The sequence below is a fragment of the Megalobrama amblycephala genome, linkage group LG12, assembly GCF_018812025.1.
Source record: "Megalobrama amblycephala isolate DHTTF-2021 linkage group LG12, ASM1881202v1, whole genome shotgun sequence".
NCBI lineage: Eukaryota > Metazoa > Chordata > Actinopteri > Cypriniformes > Xenocyprididae > Megalobrama > Megalobrama amblycephala.
In genome coordinates this window covers 1,552,501-1,575,000 of record NC_063055.1, presented here as the reverse complement: position 1 = coordinate 1,575,000, position 22,500 = coordinate 1,552,501, and the positions used below count along the sequence as shown (strand labels likewise).

Sequence of the window (22,500 nt, the reverse complement as noted above, 5' to 3'; positions counted from 1 at the left end):
ATCAATGCAACTTTGTGAATAAGTGACTGAAATGAAAATTAAATCAAATAAATGTAAAATTATATAGAATATATTAAATTTTATGATTTTTCCTACATGAATGCATGCATAAATGAGTGATTGAGGTGAACATAATAAAAAAAATAAATGCAAAATATAAACAATATAGAAAGCCATAAAATGATGATTTTTCCAACATGAATGCATGCAAAATTGAGTGATTGAAATGAAAATAAATTTAATATTAAATGTAAAATAAATGTAATTAAATGTATAAAATAAGTGTAAAATAGACAATATAGAATAAAATAAAAAATATTTTTCCAACATCAATGCAACTTCATGAATAAGTGATTGAAATGAAAATTAAATCAAATAAATGTAAAATATAGAATATAATAAATCTTATGATTTTTCCAACATGAATGCATGCAAAATTGAGTGATTGAAATGAAAATGATATAAAATAAATGTAAAATAAAAAATATAGAATAGAATAAAAAATATTTTTTTAACATCAATGCAACTTCATGAATAAGTGATTGAAATGAAAATTAAATCAATTAAATGTAAAATATAGAATATAATGATTTTTCCAACATGAATGCATGCAAAATTGAGTGATTGAAATGAAAATAAATTTAATATTAAATGTAAAATAAATGTAATTAAATGTATAAGATAAGTGTAAAATAGACAATATAGAATAAAAAAAAAAAATATTTTTCCAACATCAATGCAACTTCATGAATAAATGATTCAAATGAAAATGAAACCAAATAAATGTAAAATATAGAATATAGTAAATTTATGATTTTTCCAACATGAATGCATGCAAAATTGAGTGATTGAAATGAAAATAAATATAATATTAAATGTAAAATAAATGTAATTAAATGTATAAGATAAGTGTAAAATAGACAATATAGAAAAAAATAAAAAATATATTTTTCCAACATCAATGCAACTTCATGAATAAGTGATTGAAATGAAAATTAAATCAATTAAATGTAAAATATAGAATATAATGATTTTTCCAACATGAATGCATGCAAAATTGAGTGATTGAAATGAAAATAAATTTAATATTAAATGTAAAATAAATGTAATTAAATGTATAAGATAAGTGTAAAATAGACAATATAGAATAAAATAAAAAAATATTTTTCCAACATCAATGCAACTTCATGAATAAGTGATTGAAATGAAAATGAAACCAAATAAATGTAAAATATAGAATATAGTAAATTTATGATTTTTCCAACATGAATGCATGCAAAATTGAGTGATTGAAATGAAAATGATATAAAATAAATGTAAAATAAACAATATAGAATATAATAAACAATTATGATTTTTCCAACATGAATGCATGCACCTGTATCTGCCCATGAGTGGCAGATTGTTATTTAGGTGCATTTAACAGTTGATTATCTGTGATTGTGCATGTCGTACCTTAGCGAGCAGCAGTAGAGTTCTGCTGGTGCGCGTGTCGGCGTGATGGTCTCTCAGCTGGAAGAGTTTGGGTGTCAGAATCGCAGGAGCGAACAGACGCAGGAAGAAAAAGCCACTGATGGCCAAATACTTCACATCCTACAAGAGAGAAACAGTGAGTATAACACCCGTCACACCTTCATCATCATCATCATCATCACTGTGAGGCTCTGATGAAGTCCTCACCTCATTCTCCGGTTCTGGAAACTGTTCCTCCACTCGTTTATGGAGCTGTTTGAACACGACCCTCATCACAGGAGGACACTGGGAAACTGAGTTCACGATGGCCTCCATGATGCTGGTCAGATACGTCTGCAGCAGCCCGACGCTGCTCTCTCTGACCTCTGCTTCCGACGCTGAGCCTTTAAATGATATTCGTCTGGAAAGAGAGTGCGTTTTTAGCAATGCTGGATCATAACTTTAGTAGCTTTCTGGACATTGAAAGTGTTAATTATCTTGCTGTCAATGGAGGCCTCACTGAGCCATCGGATTTCATCAAAAATATCTTAATTTGTGTTCTGAAGATAAACGGGTGTAGAACAACATGAGGGCAAGTAATTAATGACTTTTTGGGTGAACTAACCCTTTAAAGGTTAAATAATCATAAATGTTTCTTGAGCAGCAAATCATCATATTAGAATGATTTCTGAAGGATCATGTGACACTGAAGACTGGAGTAATGATGCTGAAAATTCAGCTTTGATCACTGGATATAAATTTCATTTTCACATATAAAACAGCTATTTTGAATTGTAATAATATTTCACAATATTCCTGTTTTTATAGTATTTTTGATCAAATAAACGAAGCCTTAGTGAGTCTTAAAAACATTAAAAAATCTTACCAGCCCCAAACGTCTGAAATGGTAGTATATATATAAATATTGCCTGAAACCTGCAGAGCTTTTGTGCTCACTGACATTTCACATGTGGCGAAATCACGCTATACATAGATCTGAAAGCCAAACTCCACCATAAGAGGCAAAGTTTGTCAAGTTCACTGCTGTTCCCTGGCAACACGTCTCTCCTGCAGTGATTTCCCCCGATCACGGCTAATGATATGCTCCACTGTTATGTATATGATCTCACACCTGCAGCGATTGAGGTCAATCTTGCAGGGATCCAACTCGATGTACTTCCTTTCCTCAAAGATCCGGTTGATAATGGGCTTCAGAACCTCATGTAGATACAGCATCCCGACAGCCTGACACACACACACACACACACACACACACACCAAACCCTCTTACTACACACTCTGATATAAACACAAGATTATATTTGAGATATTCACACACCTTCATGAACTGCTCCATAGCTTTAGATGCCAGTGAGTTGGACCGGAAGAGAGTGTTTGGATCTGCTATTGGGGAGAAACAGAAAACAACTTCTGTCAATGTGTTTCTCAAGCGTGTTTCTCAAGCGTGTAAAATAAAGAAAACTAACATGATGCGTGATCTCTCGTCTCCCTCTGAACGAAGTCCAATCTGATAGTTCTCAGCATAATTTTTACATAATTTTGAAGCAAAAACTCTAGTCTACAACCTCCAATACCCAGAAGTCTTGTGAACACAGATTTAATATACTTTTTTTGGGCTTATTTCAGTGACTTAAGTTTTTTGTTTTTTCAATAACCACGCATAAACATTATTCCTTCAAAAACACAAACATGTACATACATGTTCCTCACATATTATGGTAGCCTAGTTTGTGCTGAATACAGTGTAATGACACTTTTGTCATTAATATGTTTATGAACAACTGAAAAAAGCACAAACGTCAGGGCATGTCAAAACTTCTCCAAGCCCCAAATCAGCCTCAGACTCCAGAGGGTTAAAGTCTATATACCTTCCTCATGCACTAAAGGTTGAATATATGCATTTTCTTGTTATGCATGAAATACTTGAATATAAATTTGTTGTTAATGAGTTAAGTGCAGATAAACCATAATTCTGTCATAGTTCTGTTAAACTCTTTCTGTTACTAAGTATTGTGGTGTCTTACACAAAAAACAAAAACATTTGAAGAGTCAGGACTGATGTTATATATTAAATATCAGTTTCATCAGTGTATCTCAGATTTTCTATTCTCCTGTGAGTACAAACTGCAGATTATATGAAAATTATAATATAAAAAATATGAACTTATTGGTTATCGGTATCTGTATTGGAATCGGCCATGAGAAGGACTTAATTATCGGTTATTGGTTAAAATTTTTCATATCATGCATCCCTAAGGAGTCACTATCAAGCACCATTTAAAGGAGGGACATCCTGTTCTGACACACGGTCACAGGAGCACATGGTGTGAGAAGAAGGTAAGATTATTCGCTTTAGTAATCTTATTTAAAATGGCATGAACTGTGCATAAAAAATACATAAAAAATATGTGTCCTTCATACAGAGAAGACTTTTTTTTTAATTTTGCCTGTTCAGAAATTCAGTTTTTGCCTCAGGGCAATGTTGTGCGGTAAGGGGTACTTTTCGAGGATGTTTTGGACAGTATCTCACATTGGCAATAATGTATTATGAGAAAGGAAGACGCAGGAACACCCAAAGTGATGTGTGTAACACACACCTCTATTTCACAGCAGAGAAGAACTGCTTTTTGAAGTTTCGTATGGAGTGAAATCATGACACACTATGATACAAGCCTTTGCATGTATCAAATTCAATACATCAATGTCTTTCAAGTGTTTTTCCCTTTTTACTTGATGATTTCTTGACATTTAAAAAAAAAAAAGATTTTGCATTGCTCTCTGAGCATTGTCTTATGATAATTTTCTCTATGTACCATTGCCTGAATATCAATATCTAGTGATGGCGATTTTAAAACACTGCTTCATGAAGCTTTACGAATATTTTGTTTTGAATCAGTGGTTCGGAGCGTGAACTCAAACTGCCAAAGTCATGTGATTTCAGTAAACAAGGCTTCGTTACGTCACAAGTGTTTCGAAACGTTTTGAAATTTCAATGGTTCACCACTGGGGGGCGTGACTTTGGCAGTTTGATACGTGCTCCGAACCACTGATTCGAAACAAAAGCTTCATGAAGCAGTGTTTTGAAATCGCCCATCGCTAGATATTGTTGAATAAAGTTGCTTTTTGGCGCACAAAAATTAAGGTTGAACCACTGTAGTCACATGACCTGTCTTTAGTAGCTTTCTGGGCATCTGAAAGTGTTAATTATCTTGCTGTCAATGCAGGCCTCACTGAGCATTCGGATTTCATCAAAAAATATCTTAATTTGTGTCCTGAGGATGAACGCAGGTCTTACGGGTGTGGAACGACATGAGAGTGAGTAATTAATGACATAATTTTCATTTTTGGGCAATTTTAAGTATATTTCTGAGAAGTACATAAAAAGTAGACTGAAAGTATACTTTGTTTATTTAGTATAGTAATAGCATAAGAGTATGCATATAAATGTGCAAAATAAAATCTATCAAAATTGTATTTATTTACAACTAGACTTTTACATTTTATGAGGAAAATGTGATGTTTTCCCAGGCTTTTACCCAAAGCAACTTGCACTGCAGTGCATTTCTCTCCATGTTCTGGTGTTCTGGGTTATTTTTAGTGCAGTTGTTCTTGTTAATGATAATCGACACTACAGTCATGCACACTTTTTCATGCACTGAGATTTTGGACTTTTTTGCTTCTGTCTTTCAGACTAGTGGACTTTTATCTGTTTGCATCTGTAGATTTCAATTTCAATCCATACCTTTAAAGGTTTTTACACTCGGCTGCATTTTTTCCCCAAAAAACATGGTGATTTTTTTCTGTCTGTTGACAGTATTTTCTGATTCATGGAGCGATAAAAAGAGAAATCCAAAATCCCCTCTGTAAAACAAACGAATTTTGAGCCTTGCTTTATCCAGTGTTCAGATTTCTGCTCTGGAAATGTATGCAAATGAGTGCATATTTAATTAGATAATGGTTTGTTTGCATATCTAATCTTAATGTTCTGTGAATAATCAACTGGGGGAAGTATGATGATATCTATTAGTCAACATTTTTACCTTATTTACATGTGGTCTCACACTAAAAATGACTAATTAGATGTATTACTCGTTATACTTATTAAAATCTCAGGGGTACGTCACGTCAATAATCATGGTCTCGTACAGTTGATCCCTCATAGAGACACGTTAAAACTATTTCCAGTTCAATTTGTTCTCTGTTATAATTAAACTGTTAGTAACTTGTGTGTTTCTGTCTTTCTCTTTAATCCTCGTCGTTTGCTGACAAACATTCCCATCTTATGATCGTTCCATTTCCTTTTGAAGCTGCTTCCTGTGGAGTTGCTATGGAAACTTGGGCCCTTTGTTTGTCATCGGCGCGGCACAAACGCAACATAAAACACCAGCCGAGTGTGAAAAACCCACGCGCTCCCAGAATCACACAAAACATCATTAATGAGAGAGGAGAAGTTCAGAGATGACTTCACGGCAGCGAGGGGAACTGTGTGTAAATATAGCAGGACTGAAGTCGTCACGTCGCCTACACACAGGAAAACCACTAATCAAACACACACACACACTCAACGTACTGGTGTTGTGGACCTCTCTGGTGTTGAGGTAGTCCAAGAACGGCACGACCAGGCCTTGACCAAGATAGATCTTCACGAGCGTCATGGCCACGTCCTGCCGGCTCTCCACCGTCGTGACCTCTTCCAGCAGGGTCAGAGGTGTGGGATCATCGACCTGACAGCATTGGGCAAAATTCACAATTTAAAGAGGCCGTATCATGCGCTTTTACAAAGTCTTGATGTTGTTTTTGTGCTCTACTAGAACAGGTTTTCCTGCTTGAATGTTGATTATTTTCCTCATATTCTCCATTGTTGCAGCTCCTCTCTTTCCAGTCTGTCAGTAACGCTCCTGTCTCTATGAAGCCCCTCCTTCTGTAAAGCACAATGTGCTCTGATTGGTCGGCTGGAGCAGTGTGTTGTGATTGGTGTTTGGGAAATGTCCCGCCCCTTACCATAACCGCCAGTTTCAACACACTACTAACTAACTCAAGCAGGCCCCGCCCCTTTATTCTGCATATGAATTATTTAAATGAGGAATATTGTGACGTGTTTGAAATCTCAAGGAATGACAGGAAGAGGAATTAAAGGTGCAATATGTAATATTTTCTGTCCGCTAGAGATCTATTCAAAACAAAGGCGTAGCTTGATGACGCCAAGTTTGAGTGTGGAATCTTGGGACATGTGATCTTCACATCACAACCGGTGGAAATAATAGGGATTGGACTCGGGAAGAAATCATGTTCATGGATGTGATTATTAACGTTACTGTAGTATGAAGCAGAGCAGGAGCGAGTGTTGTGGAGCTGAACGAGGAGCTGGAGCGATTGATCAACACACGGCTCACGAGCAGCGGGACTTTTATTATGACACAGTCGCCGGCGCCGCTGCCGCTTTTCCGGTCATGAGTATGAGGTAACGCAGCTCTGTTTATCATATTAGATACATTTGAGAGTGTTGAAAATGATGTTATAACGTTACTCTGTGCGTTCGCTCGGCGGCTGCTGTGAGACACTGTTACACACTGCAGTAAGATAGATCGATTTTACAATATCATATTAAATGCTGGATGATTGTGTTGATAAATGGCATGCAATTAATTTTAAAACATATTGTATGATGGAGAAAATGCTGTATTACTGTTACTAAAAATAAAGCTGCATCTGATTATGCTATGTTAGCTACTTCACAAAATAGTGTTTTTCTCTGAGGCGTGGTAAAGCATGAGACTCACAAAACATCAAGAAAATTAGATTTAAACAATAAGACTAAACGTGTTGAGCTATATAACAATAATTAGTTTTTTTGTGCATAAATATATCAAAACAGTTGTTCCCTTGTCTATTAAAACATGTAAATATTAAAGCGTCTTTGGTGTTTTCATGGTTTCTACAAAATAAACCGGAAACCGAGAGTAACGCGGGTATGACGCCATTGACAGGCGACTCCTCACATGTCCCGGAGCCTTGGGTAAAATTGCAAATTTTTCACGATTTACAAATAGTTGCAAACATTTGGGATATTGTAAGTACTCAAGTTAACAAAATATATAACACTGGCCTAGTGGTTTCTGGATATTTTACTGCAAAATTCTTACATATTGCACCTTTAAACAGATTTTGGGCACAAAATGCACATGAACTGATCACATTTTTAGTGCTGTTAAACTATTAACTGAAATAAAATAAAATACATAAAAAAACGTAAACCTATTTTTCTCATTTAGTTGCCAAGACAACATTTCTCATATTGATTTAGTCTAACTTGATGTACTAAAATAAGTAAAACTAAAATGAAAAATAATTAAAATTATTTTGAAAAAACTAATAAAAATGGCAAAAACACTAATAATAAAAAAAATAATTAAATTAAAACAAAAATATAAAAATGTAAAAAAATAAAAATTAAAACGAAAATATAAAAATAAAAACTAATTGAAAATATCAATAAACTACAATAGTATCTCAATGATACTAAAATAACACTGGTCTGGATCATGTTATATAAGTATTTATGTACAAAATTCTGTGTGCACTATGTAAAATAAAAGTTGATTTAGTGTTTAAATGTTTAAAATGCATACAAACGTCTGTAGTCATTTGAATCAGTGATTTGTCATATGATCTAATATGAATATGAAATGTACTATTAAACTGCACTTAATACTAAATTTAAATTCCAATTCCAATTAAGGTTACAGTTCCTGTTTGCTTCCTCAATTCATAAAGGAAGTAACTAGTTGGTTTGGAACTAAATTTGACAAATGTTACATCACTGTGGCTAAAAGTTCTTCAGAGGCTTAGTGTTTTATTATAGGTCAGTGTTTTGGAGAAAAGGTGAAGCACCAGATGATTTTCTTGCAGTGTAAACGTTCTCCAGTGACATTAACCCTTTGTTTTCAAGGCCTGTGTGCATCATGGGTGCTATAGACTGTCTTTTGTATTCACTCTAAGCTATTTAGATACACAGAATGTGATGGTACCTCTGATGGCGAGATGACGGCCTCCACCAGCTGCTCGATCAGAGGCTGATAGTACAGAGAAGGAAGGATTCGCTCCTCTGCCAAACGCACCTTCAGACGCAAGGCACCCAGTTTACCTCTGAAAGAGAGACAGATAGTTTTGTGTCTGTGTGCTTTTATAACTGTGCTTTCACTGAACTAGACGTTAGTGTTTCATGCGTCAAATCTGACCTGTACGATGCATGTTTGTGAATTGCTTTTACAATGGCGGGATGTTTATTGGATTTATACTCTTTTAAATATGGGGGTAAATGATGAACTTTTACTTAATGTTGTGATACACTGCAAAAAATGATGTTCGTCCTCGATAAATGTATCAAAATTACGTGAGTTTGTGCTTAAAAAAAGAACAAATATCTGCCATTGGGGTCAGAAAAATTTGAAATAAGTTTATTTTTCTGTTGCCACTGACAGAATATTTTTCTTGTTTTAAGTACAAACTCACTTTATTTTTATTATTTTTTTAGGGATGCATGATATATCGGCCACCATATCGGTATCGGCCGATATATATGTTCATTTTTAATGTTATCGTTATCGGCCTGATAAAAAAATTTGGCTGATATATTAAAGCTGATAAATAATGGTTTATTTCCTCCAGCTGAGACACTTCAGATGCACACTGATCACATTGCTTGAAATATGATTGAAATCACTTCAAAAAGGAAAATACAGTTATGTACAGCGCAAGTCTGTTATATAAGCTACATAATATCATAATTGTGTGTTTGAGACATGGCTTTTAATGCTGAGACTTTTGTTTTTGTAATCAGGCTCTCAAAAATTATATAAAAATTCTCATTTAGATTTATTGACCAATATATCAGTTATCAGCTTTCGAATATAAAGAATTATCGGTTATCGGTATCGGCCGATATATGTTCATTTTTAATTTTATCGTTATCGGCCCAATATGAAAATTTGCCATATATATTAAAGTTGACAAATAAGGGATTATTTCCTTCAGCTGAGACACTTCAGATGTGCACTGTTCACCATTATGGTATTGAATTGCTTGATATATGATTGAAATCACTTCAAAAAGGAAAATACAGTTAAGTGCATCATGTGTCTGTCATAAAGGCTACATAATATTATAATTGTGTGTTTGAGACATGGCTTTTAATGCTGAGACTTTTGTTTTTGTAATCAGGCTCTCAAAAATTATTACAAATTTTGATTTAGATTTATCGGCCAATATATCGGCCTTCAAATATAAAGAATTATCGGTTATCGGTATCGGCCAAAATTTTCATATCGGTGCATCCTTAATTTTTTTTTTCAGAAAACAAGGTTTAATATCTTCAGTCATTTTGCTTTTCAAGCAAATGTGTCTTGATTGAAGAATTTTTAGATATTTTTAATGGAAAACAAGACAAAAATAGTAAGCAAAAAACATTTTTGCAGTGTATGAACGTCAATTATGAGGGTTTTTTTTTGGATATGAATGTGCTAATAAATTTTGTGTGATGTTTGTAATTTGACAAATATCCTAACTGGACTTGATATGTTGCTCAGGTAGGTCCTTCAGGGTATTTTGGAGGGGTGAGGTGTCTAAGTAACAACATCTAGCTATTGGGGTGCCTCAGGGCTCGGTGCTTGGACCTCTTTTCTTCTCCATCTGTTTACATCACTAGGATCTGTCATTCAGAAACATGGTTTTTCCTATCACTGCACAACTCTACATCTCAATCAAGGCAGATGATCCAACAGTAGTTGCTCGCATCTCAGCCTGTCTGACAGACATTTCTTGCTGGATGAAGGACCACCACCTTCAACAGCTTGAGGCTTCAAAACTTCTCCATTCAGCTAAGCTCATCAACTATAATGCCTTCCAGGACAGCCAGGAATGATGCTTGCCAACAGAAAAATCACTGGCTCTGCACCCCTATACCTAAACTCATTACTTCAGACTTGTGTTGCCATCCCAAAGAGACGGAAAAACGTTGTCATTAAAACATGAGCCAAAACAAAGACAACAATCTCTGAAGCAGCATTACCATCTCAAACACACCTGCTAATGAATGTGACTGCACTGTAAAACACACACACACACACACACCCTGCATCGTCCTCCGTGTTTCCCAGCGGCATCAGACGAAACCAGCCCTGCAGCAGAGGAGATCTGTGCAGACACGACAGAGGGATTTCCACCTGTGCAAACCAACACAAACACATGCATTCAGCAGGTAAAATCAACCACACACATGATCACTGCAAACAACTCTGTCATCATCATTTACTCGTGCTACTAATAACATGCTTGTGTTTTACACAGGAAACAGAATGTCATACAGGATTGGAGAGATAAGAGGGTGAGTCAATGAACATTTTTAGGGGAACTATTCCTTTAAAGGTGTGGTTGATAATGATTTCCCTTTTTGTGTAATGTTTCTGTTTGAGCATAAATAACATCTGCATCACTAACCCTAAAATTTACATAAACCCCGCCCCCGAGAACACACAACAAAGGGGGCGGGGCCATGTCGGGCTGCTTTAGAGAAGAGGAAGAGTTGTTTTTGTAAACGCCGTCATTTTACGCCGGACTGAGGATCAATTCAACACAAAAGATGAACATGACGGCACATGCTAGTGGATGAGTTGAATCAACTCCACAGCAACTACATCAATTTATCCACTAACCATTCAGAAACGTCTAAAAGTTGTAACTTCTTCCTGAGTCTCTCCATCAGTGTCGACTCCGGTTTGAACAATGTAAGGCTGAACACCGTTACTGACAATCCTCATTGCATAACAAACTTGTGCAAAAAAATTGAAATATCGCATATAAAACATTTGCAAATAAAGCACCATTTCCATTAAATGTGTTCTAGAGAACAAAATCATCACTTCCTGGAAAACTAGAGCAAAGCTGCTGCAAAAATGCATTTTCATCATAGTTGATGCACGTTTTCTTATCAAATAAAAAACTGATCCACCTTAATTGAGTGCACAGATTTTTTATGCACATTTTAAGATATCTTATGCACATTTTAAGATATAAATCCATCGTTTTTTTAAAAGCAATGTCCCAAAATTTGCATAAAAATACGTGTATGGAAGCAGCCGGTGACAATTAATTTATTTAAGCAACGGACCGACCGTCACCTCACCTTTCCCAGAAAGTCGTTCTTGCCCACCATATCCCAGTCCCAGACCTCCACCGTGACGCTTCCACCCTCATCATCACCACCTTCATCCAAACACAGCTCCAGAGTCTCATCCCAGTGCGGGAACCGCGTCTTCTTTATGATCTAGAGAAAACACACCCGTTAAACTAAGCTGCCTAATATTACGATGCATACAGCAAGACACGTTTATGATTATGAATTATAAAGACCCGTTCACACCAAGAACAACAAATATAACTATATTAATGTGGTGTGGACGATATCATTCGGAGCAGCTCATGATCCAGTGTCTGCTCTGAGTTTGGCTCATTTATTACATGCATTTGAAAAGGAAACATGCACTAAACATGTTCATAAACATATAATGAGAAGCGAGTATAAACTGGCTGTTGTCAACAAAAGAGAGGCTACCTGCAGTTTTTTTTAATAATAATATAAAACTAATATAAAATAATAATATAAAAAATATAATATAATATAAAAATATATAAAAAAAATAATATAAATATAATATAAATAATATAAAGTCATAAATACTGGTATTGTAATTTTACAGTTGCACTCTTAAATAATAATTATTATATTTTTCTATTATTTATAATCCCAAAAAATTACCAAATTATGCAGTCCTACAAACCTGCAAAGCAAGATATGAAGTCATTAATATTAGTATTATAATTTATTTCAGTTTTAATTTTAGTTATTTCAGTATATCAGGTACTGAAAATAGCTGAAATAAAACAAGTTTTTTTATGTTATTTTATTTCAGTTAACATTTATTTAATTTAATGTAAAGAAAATGTTTTTTTTATGGTTTTAGTTAACTATAATAACCTGAGAATTTTATATTGAATTAAAAATTAAATATTTTATTTTTTTATTATTTTAAAATTCTTAGTAATTTAGTTACTTAACTTTAGTTACTACTATTATTTGTTTTTTTTTTTATATTTTTATTTAGAATATGTTTTTTAATGTCTATGTATATATATATTTTTTTTTTTTTAATTTTTATTTGTTTTATTTGTTTTAGTTATTTCAGTACATCAAGATAAACTAAATGAAAATCTTTCTTTTAATACTTTTTTTTTAAAATATTTTTTAAAATATATAATAATTATTATATTTTTCTATTATTTATAATCCAAAAAAATTACCAAATTATGCAGTCCTACAAACCTGCAAAGCAAGATATTAAGTAATAAATATTAGTATTATAATTTTAAAGTTGCACTCAAAAATAAAATAATAATTCTCATATTTTTCTTAAATAATCACATTTTTTTTACTGTGAATTTTTTCTTATATTATTGTTTAATACTTGTATTTAGTAATAATAATAAACATCATCACCATCATCATAAAATAATAATTAAAATAAATAAAATAATTATTTTAGTTATATTGATATAATAACATTTTTGCTAAATTATGCAGCCCTACAGTCAAGCACAGCAAAAGCTATGAAGTCATAAATATTAGTGTTATAATTTTACAGTTGTACAATAATTATTATTTTAATATTTGATTATTAATATTAATATTTTTGTACTGTTTAATACTTTTATTTAGTGATAATAACAATAATCATTATAAAAGTAATCATCATTATTATTAATAATGATAATGAATGGTATTATTATTTTATAGTCATATTAATATATAATCACAATATTTTTGACCAGCCCTACAAACAAAGAACAGCAAACCTGGAACTTTTTAAAGCAAGATTGTATCAGAAAAAATTAAAATTCATTTTTTTCCCCCAAATCCTGCAGCCCTAATATAAGGAAGAAGAGGAAAGACTGAACACGACTGCCGGATATTGAATGAATTGTGAATGTTTTAGATTTGAACATGCAAAAGCATGAGCTTCAGTGGAGGAAACACCTTTTTATATTTAATAGTGACTTAAATTGAGGTCTGTTCCTCATATAAAGATCATCAGATGATTTCAGAAGACTTAGAAATGCTGAAATAGCCACTTTCATGGTGCTTTAATGATGTTCTGCTCTGGTGACTGTATAGATGAAGACTCGTCGTCTCACCGACGTCTCAGCGCTGAGGTTGTTGTAGATGATTCTGGTGAACGGATCAGAGGTACCGGAAATATCACGAGGAGCCAAATCACTGCAACCAACACAAACAGTTCAGACTGACACTTACAGTACGTTTTCACACTACAGTTGAAATTCAGGAGAAACAGCTGATGCCTAAAAACAACTGAGAACATTTACATTTATGCATTGAGCAGATGCTTTACAATAGAGGAACAAAAGCAGTCTGTCACATTGATAATATACAATGCCAGGTTTAATAGATGAGGAAACAAGCCAGAGCAATGCAGAAGTCAGCAAGCATCAAGCGGAAGGAAAGCGAGACGCTCACCGAGCCTCGATGACGTGGCAGTGCAGACAGGTTCTCTGAGCGTCTCTGTGAAGCTCCAGAGCCAGACGAATCTCACCCTGAACCTCCTCATCTGGATCCACACGGCTCAGATTCAACCAGTTATCCAAGCCTGCAGGAAGAACACGCATCAGGAAGAGTTTCCGTTCTGAGATGACAAGCACAGATCTCAACTACACAACAGCCATTGGGTTTGTTCAGATTCAGAACAGCATGCGTTCCCGCTTTTTTTTTCTTCTTCAGTATACAGTATTTAAATGATTTAGTTTGCATTTGCCAAAATGTGTCGTATACAGCCTGAATGCACTGCAGGTACTGTATCCCACAATGCAATGCAAACCTTCCTTTTCAAATGTCAAGTAATATCAACTTCGAATCAGTGTCATTGCGTATCGTTGAGATGCTATTAGTTTTTTTTTATTTTTAGATTTTATTTTATGTTTTCATTTTAATATAAGTTTTAGAAATGTAAAATTTATATATATATATATATATATATATATATATATATATATATACATACAGTACAGTCCAAAAGTTTGGAACCACTAAGATTTTTAATGTTTTTAAAAGAAGTTTCGTCTGCTCACCAAGGCTACATTTATTTAATTAAAAATACAGTAAAAACAGTAATATTGTGAAATATTATTACAATTTAAAATAACTGTTTTCTGTTTGAATATATTTGACAAAGTAATTTATTCCTGTGATCAAAGCTGAATTTTCAGCATCGTTACTCCAGTCTTCAGTGTCACATGATCCTTCAGAAATCATTCTAATATGCTGATTTGCTGCTCAATAAACATTTATGATTATTTTCAATGTTGAAAACAGTCGTGTACTTATTTTTCAGGATTCCTTGATGAATAGAAAGTTCAAAAGAACAGCATTTATCTGAAATACAAAGCTTCTGTAGCATTATACACTACCGTTCAAAAGTTTCTTTTATTTTTTTGAAAAGAAATTAAAGAAATGAATACTTTTATTCAGCAAGGATGCATTAAATCAATCAAAAGTGGCAGTAAAGACATTTATAATGTTACAAAAGATTAGATTTCAGATAAACACTGTTCTTTTGAACTTTCTATTCATCAAATAATCCTGAAAAAAAATATTGTACACAAATATTTTGTACAATTGTACACATTTACTGTATTTTTAATTAAATAAATGTAGCCTTGGTGAGCAGACGAAACTTCTTTTAAAAACATTAAAAATCTTAGTGGTTCCAAACTTTTGGACTGTACTGTATATATATATATATATATATATATATATATATATAATTTATTTTAATTTCAGTTTTAATTTTAGTTATTTCAGTATATCAGGAACTGAAAATAGCTGAAATAAAACAAGTTTAAGTTTTTTTTATGTTATTTTATTTCAGTTAACATTTATTTAATTTAATGTAAAGAAAATGTTTTTTTTTAAATGGTTTTTATGTTTTTTATGGAGAATTTTAACATCTTGATTCATAATTTTATATTGAATTAATAATTAAATATTTTATTTTTTATTATTTTAAAATTTTTAGTAATTTAGTTACTTAACTTTAGTTACTACTATTAGTTTTTTTTTTTATATTTTTATTTAGATGTTTTTTAATGTCTATGTATATATATATTATTTTTTATTTATTTTATTTGTTTTTGTTTTAGTTATTTCAGTACATCAAGATAAACTAAATGAAAATCTTGCTTTAGCAACGAACTGAAATATAATACTTTTATTTATTTTTTTAAATATTTTTAAAAATATATATTTTTTAAATAGTTTGTTAATTATAATAACCTGAAAATTTTAACATCTTCTTGATTCATAATTTTATACTGAATGAAAAAATAATAAAGAAATATAAATTTTAAAATGTTAGCAATTTTGTTGTTTTTGGAATTTTTATTAGTTTATATATATATATATATATATATATATATATATATATATATATATATATATATATATCTTTTTTTTTTTTTTTTTATTTATAGTTTTATTTAGTTTTATTTTATCTTTTTTTAATATATATCTTTATTCATTTTTATTTAGTTTTTGTTTTAATTATTTATGTACATCAAGATAAACTAAATGAAAATCTTGCTTTGACAACAAGCTGAAATATAATACATTTAATTTTTTTTAAAATATTTTATTTTATTTTATTTCAGTTAACATTTTATTTCAAGTAAAGAAAATGATTTTTTATGGCTTTAGTTTTAGTTAACTATAATAACCATTACTTTATATTGAACTAAAAAATTTAAATATTTAATCTCATTTGTAATGATTAATATTTCTGAGATGATAATGGTATGATTAAACATGTGATCTTGTAAGGTTAATGTAGCACACCACTCTTTGAACATGAATCAATGCATATACTGTTTTGCGTGTTATATAAAATCAGTATTCAGAATTCATGATTCATTGCATGATAAACACAGCAGCTCTAGAAAGGTTTTGCATACAGTAAACCCACTTTTATCACATTTAAGAGGTTCTGCAAAAGTATTTTGGCTGTATGATCAAAAATAAGTCAACATTGACATCACTCGCAGTTCATGTGTCACACTGTCGTGCATATTGCATTGTGGGATACAGTGTGCATGTGCTCTGCAGTGTTTGCAAACATGCATACTACAAATTCACATAATCATGCACAGCAAAAACTATAGTATGGACGTATGCTGATGTGAACACAGGCATGATTTAAACCAGAGCAGCTCCAGCAGGAGGACGCCAGTACAGTTTACAGTTACAATAAATCTCTCATCTGAGAGCTTTACAGAGCCGAACGCTTCCCATGATCCCGTGGGTGAGGGGTGAGTCAGTCATGACAGGCTGCAGTGATTCATGCAGGGCAAGTGCATGCTGGGAAGACATGAAACCCACTGTGGGGTGGCGTGGTCGCTAATACATCACGCGTGCGCCCGTAATAACTAAAAACTCAGCTGAGAACAGCACTGAGGGAATTACTTCAGGATGAAGCTGGGAAATAAATCCTCGTCTCCACACGTGATTTTAAACACCGCATTCACTTTCATAGTTAATTCATAGTGTCAAATTATTTCATTTTCATCTAGCTGCCATGGCAACATTTCTCATTTTCATCTTGTACTAAAATAACTTAAATAAAAATTAAAAAAACAAATTGATAAACTTTAAAATGTAAACTACAAAATGATCTCAATGATAATGATTTGAATGCATGACTTTAAATATGTATTATTCAGTCACTTCCTGGTTTTCTGTTCATCTTTAGATGCGTGTGGGTCTTCACTTCCCTTCTCTCTTTAAGAATTTTCTTGTGCACAAATCATATTTTTAGAAATGGCAGCTGGTTCTGTGTGCACTGAAGAAGGATATCTTCAAAATGATTTATTTTTAAAGAAATGGGAAGTGAGATTGGGTATTAAAAGTTCTGTATATTTTATCTAGTATGTGTGAAGGATGAATGCAAATCAGTTCACAGAAATGTGTAACCATAGTTCTGATGAAATCATAAAAGTACCAAAGAATCATATTCGCTGTATATATTTGATAAGGTGTGTGACATCCCTGTTTAGATAATGTGGCTGATTTTATAGGCCACTTTCATGTATATATAATTTTAAATAATATATACACTACCAGTCAAAAGTTTGGAAACATTACTATTTTTAATGTTTTTGAACAAAGTCTCTTATGCTCATTAAGGCTGCATTTATTTCATAATAAATACAGAAAAAACAATAATATTGTGAAATATTATTACAATTTAAAATTATGGTTTTCTATTTTAAAGGTGCCCTAGAACGTTCTTTCACAAGATGTAATATAAGTCTAAGGTGTCCCCTGAATGTGTCTGTGAAGTTTCAGCTCAAAATACCCCATAGATTTTTTATTGATTACAAACCCGATTCCAAAAAAGATGGGACACTGTACAAATTGTGAATAAAAACAGAATGCAATGATGTGGAAGTTTCAAAATTCAACATAGATGACATATCCAATGTTTAAACTGAGAAAATGTATCATTTTAAGGGAAAAATAAGTTGATTTTAAATTTCATGGCATCAACACATCTCAAAAAAGTTGGGACAAGGCCATGTTTCCCACTGTGTGGCATCCCCTCTTCTTTTTATAACAGTCTGCAAACGTCTGGGGACTGAGGAGACAAGTTGCTCAAGTTTAGGAATAGGAATGTTGTCCCATTCTTGTCTAATACAGGCTTCTAGTTGCTCAACTGTCTTAGGTCTTCTTTGTCGCATCTTCCTCTTTATGATGCGCCAAATGTTTTCTATGGGTGAAAGATCTGGACTGCAGGCTGGCCATTTCAGTACCCGGATCCTTCTTCTACGCAGCCATGATGTTGTCATTGATGCAGTATGTGGTCTGGCATTGTCATGTTGGAAAATGCAAGGTCTTCCCTGAAAGAGACGACGTCTGGATGGGAGCATATGTTGTTCTAGAACTTGGATATACCTTTCAGCATTGATGGTGCCTTTCCAGATGTGTAAGCTGCCCATGCCACACGCACTCATGCAACCCCATACCATCAGAGATGCAGGCTTCTGAACTGAGCGCTGATAACAACTTGGGTTGTCCTTGTCCTCTTTAGTCCGGATGACATGGAGTCCCAGTTTTCCAAAAAGAACTTCAAATTTTGATTCGTCTGACCACAGAACAGTTTTCCACTTTGCCACAGTCCATTTTAAATGAGCCTTGGCCCAGAGAAAACGCCTGCGCTTCTGGATCATGTTTAGATATGGCTTCTTTTTTGACCTATAGAGTTTTAGCCGGCAACGGCGAATGGCACGGTGGATTGTGTTCACCGGCAATGTTTTCTGGAAGTATCCATGTTGTGATTTCCATTACAGTAGCATTCCTGTATGTGATGCAGTGCCGTCTAAGGGCCCGAAGATCACGGGCATCCAGTATGGTTTTCCGGCCTTGACCCTTACGCACAGAGATTGTTCCAGATTCTCTGAATCTTTGGATGGTATTATGCACTGTAGATGATGATAACTTCAAACTCTTTGCAATTTTTCTCTGAGAAACTCCTTTCTGATATTGCTCCACTGTTTTTTGCCGCAGCATTGGGGGAATTGGTGATCCTCTGCCCATCTTGACTTCTGAGAGACACTGCCACTCTTAGAGGCTCTTTTTATACCCAATCATGTTGCCAATTGACCTAATAAGTTGCAAATTGTTCCTCCAGCTGTTCCTTATATGTACATTTAACTTTTCCGGCCTCTTATTGCTACCTGTCCCAACTTTTTTGGAATGTGTAGCTCTCATGATATCCAAAATGAGCCAATATTTGGCATGACATTTCAAAATGTCTCACTTTCAACATTTGATATGTTATCTATATTCTATTGTGAATAAAATATAAGTTTATGAGATTTGTAAATTATTGCATTCCTTTTTTATTCACAATTTGTACAGTGTCCCAACTTTTTTGGAATCGGGTTTGTAATTTTTTTAACTGCGTATTTTGGGGCATCATTAAATATGCACCGATTCAGCGCGCGGCCCCTTTAAATCTCTCACTCCCCACCCCCCGAGCTCTCGACTATAATACAGTGCATAAACAAAGTTCACACAGCTAATATAACCCTCAAATGGATCTTCACAAGATGTTCGGCATGCATGCGTCGGATCATGTGAGTATAGTATTTATTTGGATGTTTACATTTGATTCTGAATGAGTTTGATAGTGCTCCGTGGCTAACGGCTAATGCTACACTGTTGGAGAGATTTATAAAGAATGAAGTTGTGTTTATGAATTATACAGACTGCAAGTGTTTAAAAATGAAAATAGCAACGGCTCTTGTCTCCGTGAATACAGTAAGAAACGATGGTAACTTTAACCACATTTAACAGTACATTAGCAACATGCTAACGAAACATTTAGAAAGACAATTTACAAATATCACTAAAAATATCATGATATCATGAATCATGTCAGTTATTATTGCTCCATCTGCCATTTTTCACTATTGTCCTTGCTTACTTACATAGTCTGATGATTCAGCTGTGCACATCCAGACGTTAATACTGGCTGCCCTTGTGTAATGCCTTGAACATGGGCTGGCATATGCAAATATTGGGGTCGTACATATTAATGATCCCGACTGTTACGTGTTGAGATTCGCCTGTTCTTCAGAGGTCTTTTAAAAAGACTCACTGTATGTCATTTCCATGTACTGAGCTCTTGTTATAGGGCACCTTTAATATACTTTAAAATCGAATCATTTTCAAGTCATTTCACTCGCCGGCCATCTTTCAGGCAGATATTTCAGTCCTGCAGTGCAGCTCTTTGAATGGGGAAACATCAGATTCTCCAAAGTTGTTCAACCAAGCTTAAGATTAAATTTCATAAAATCATAATTTTTTTAATCTGCAATGAAATCTGACAAAAACTGTCAGCGTTTATGTTAATATAAAGTCTTAGATCAGAACACGCTTACCTTTGGGTTGAGCTGCGATCACGTCTTTACTCAGGGAGATCTTCCCAATGACATCATCATGACTGTGGCATGAAACACAACATCAGATGCATGTTAATGTTCAGATGTTCTCCATAATAAACCACCATCATGATCATCATCAGCTCTTTCAGATTTAATGAAAAATAAAGAAACACACGGATCTACACTTAAATACCTCTAGGGTTCCTGACTCCATTTATGCCAAAAAGGAGAAATGTGTTTAATAATTGCATAATACTTTCATGTTTAGTGGGTTATTTCAATTATTTCTAGTGATGGAGTATGTTTATGAGCTGTTTAATTCATATAAAAATTAAATAAAAATAATGATCCCATGATGGAACCAGTAAAATGTTCTATTTATGAAGCACCTGATGGAAACTTCAAGGTTCCATATAGAACTTTTTCTTCTAAGAATGATACAATCTACACTCTTGAAAATAAAGATTCCAAAAGGATTTTTCCCTCAGTGATGTCATAGAAGAACCCAAAGAACCTTTCAGATCTCTAAAGTGTTTGAAGAACATTTTAATAATGTAAAGAACCTTCTGTGCAATGGAAAGATAGTGTAATGATTTAAAAATGATGTTCTTCCTCAGTATTTCTGTCTTGTTTTCCAGCACAAATATCTAAACATTCTTAAATCAAGATACATTTACTGGAGAAGCAATTAGGTGAGTTTGTGCTTAAAGGGTTAGTTCACCCAAAAATGAAATTTCTGTCATTAATTACTCCCCCTCATGTCGTTTCACACCCGTAAGACCTTCGTTCATCTTCAGAACACAAATTAAGATATTTTTGATGAAATCTGAGAGGTATATGACTCGTCAATCAATATAATCAACATTTTCAAGGTCCAGAAAAGTACTAAAGACATCTATTGATTTCATCAAAAATATCTTAAAGGTCCCGTTTTTCGTGGTTTTTTTGAAGCTTTGATTGTGTTTATAGTGTGCAATATAACATGTGTTCATGTTTCGCGTGTAAAAAAACACAGTATTTTTCACATAATTTACTTATCTGTATACCGCTGTTTCCACTGTCATAAAAACGGGCTGATGACTTCCTTGTTCTATGAAGTCCCTCCTTCAGAAATACGTAACGAGTTCTGATTGTGCCAGCGGTTCCTGTGTTGTGATTCGACAGCTCTGAGCGCACCGTGCCCGGAAAGGTCACGCCTCTTACCATAACGTGGAGATGCACGCGCTCAGTGTTATTGTAAACATGTCTTTAATTTTACCCTATCAATTTGAGCCGGAATCAGACCCGGTGATTGGACTGCGGGATGAAAATAACAGCGTTTCGACGACATGGCGACAAACACACTCTACAAACGCAACTCTTGTGTATTCCTGTGGGCGGAGGTTAGTCAAAAAACTGTTTTAGTGACGTCATTAAAGAAGGAAGTAGAGGGATGTAGTCCAAACTGGCCGTTCGATGTAGGCGACTTCTGTTAAATAAAATATCTCGCTTGGCATTGAACTTTGAGCTTTAACATTTTACAGATTTTATTTATACTCTAACAACAACATTACACACTAACTAAAGTTTGAAACATGCGATCACGAAGAATGGGACCTTTAATTTGTGTTCTGAAGATGAACGAAGGTCTTACAGGTGTGGAATGACATGAGGGTGAGTAATAAATGACAGAAATTTTAATTTTGGGTGAACTAACCCTTTAGAAAAATAAAAAAATATCAGCCAATGGGGTCAGAAAAATAAACATAATTCAAAGGGAACAGAATTATTTTTCTGACCCCATTGGCTGATATTTGTTCCTGATTTAAACATAAACTCACTTCATTTTGAAACATTTTTCATTAAACCAGACTTAGTGATTGTGCTTGTCCAGTAAATGTATCTTGATTTAAGAATGTTTAGATATTTGTGCTGGAAAACAAGATAAAAACACTGAGGAAGAACATAATTTTTTGCAGTGAAGAA

At 33.6% G+C, this 22,500-nt stretch overlaps 1 protein-coding gene across 1 annotated transcript in view; it reads right to left on the bottom strand.

Moving 5' to 3' along the window:
* The window catches only part of LOC125279894 (rasGAP-activating-like protein 1), a 31,731-nt gene that overhangs the window by 5,876 nt on the left and 3,355 nt on the right, over positions 1-22,500 (bottom strand). The window contains exons 4-14 of the mRNA XM_048210017.1: positions 20,533-20,594; positions 14,060-14,189; positions 13,720-13,801; positions 11,654-11,794; positions 10,603-10,694; positions 8,502-8,619; positions 6,044-6,197; positions 2,792-2,856; positions 2,585-2,697; positions 1,681-1,873; positions 1,456-1,593 (exon numbers count right to left, since the gene is read on the bottom strand). Coding sequence (XP_048065974.1) covers positions 1,456-1,593; positions 1,681-1,873; positions 2,585-2,697; positions 2,792-2,856; positions 6,044-6,197; positions 8,502-8,619; positions 10,603-10,694; positions 11,654-11,794; positions 13,720-13,801; positions 14,060-14,189; positions 20,533-20,594 — 1,288 coding nt within the window. The remainder of the gene's footprint in view (positions 1-1,455; positions 1,594-1,680; positions 1,874-2,584; positions 2,698-2,791; positions 2,857-6,043; positions 6,198-8,501; positions 8,620-10,602; positions 10,695-11,653; positions 11,795-13,719; positions 13,802-14,059; positions 14,190-20,532; positions 20,595-22,500) is intronic.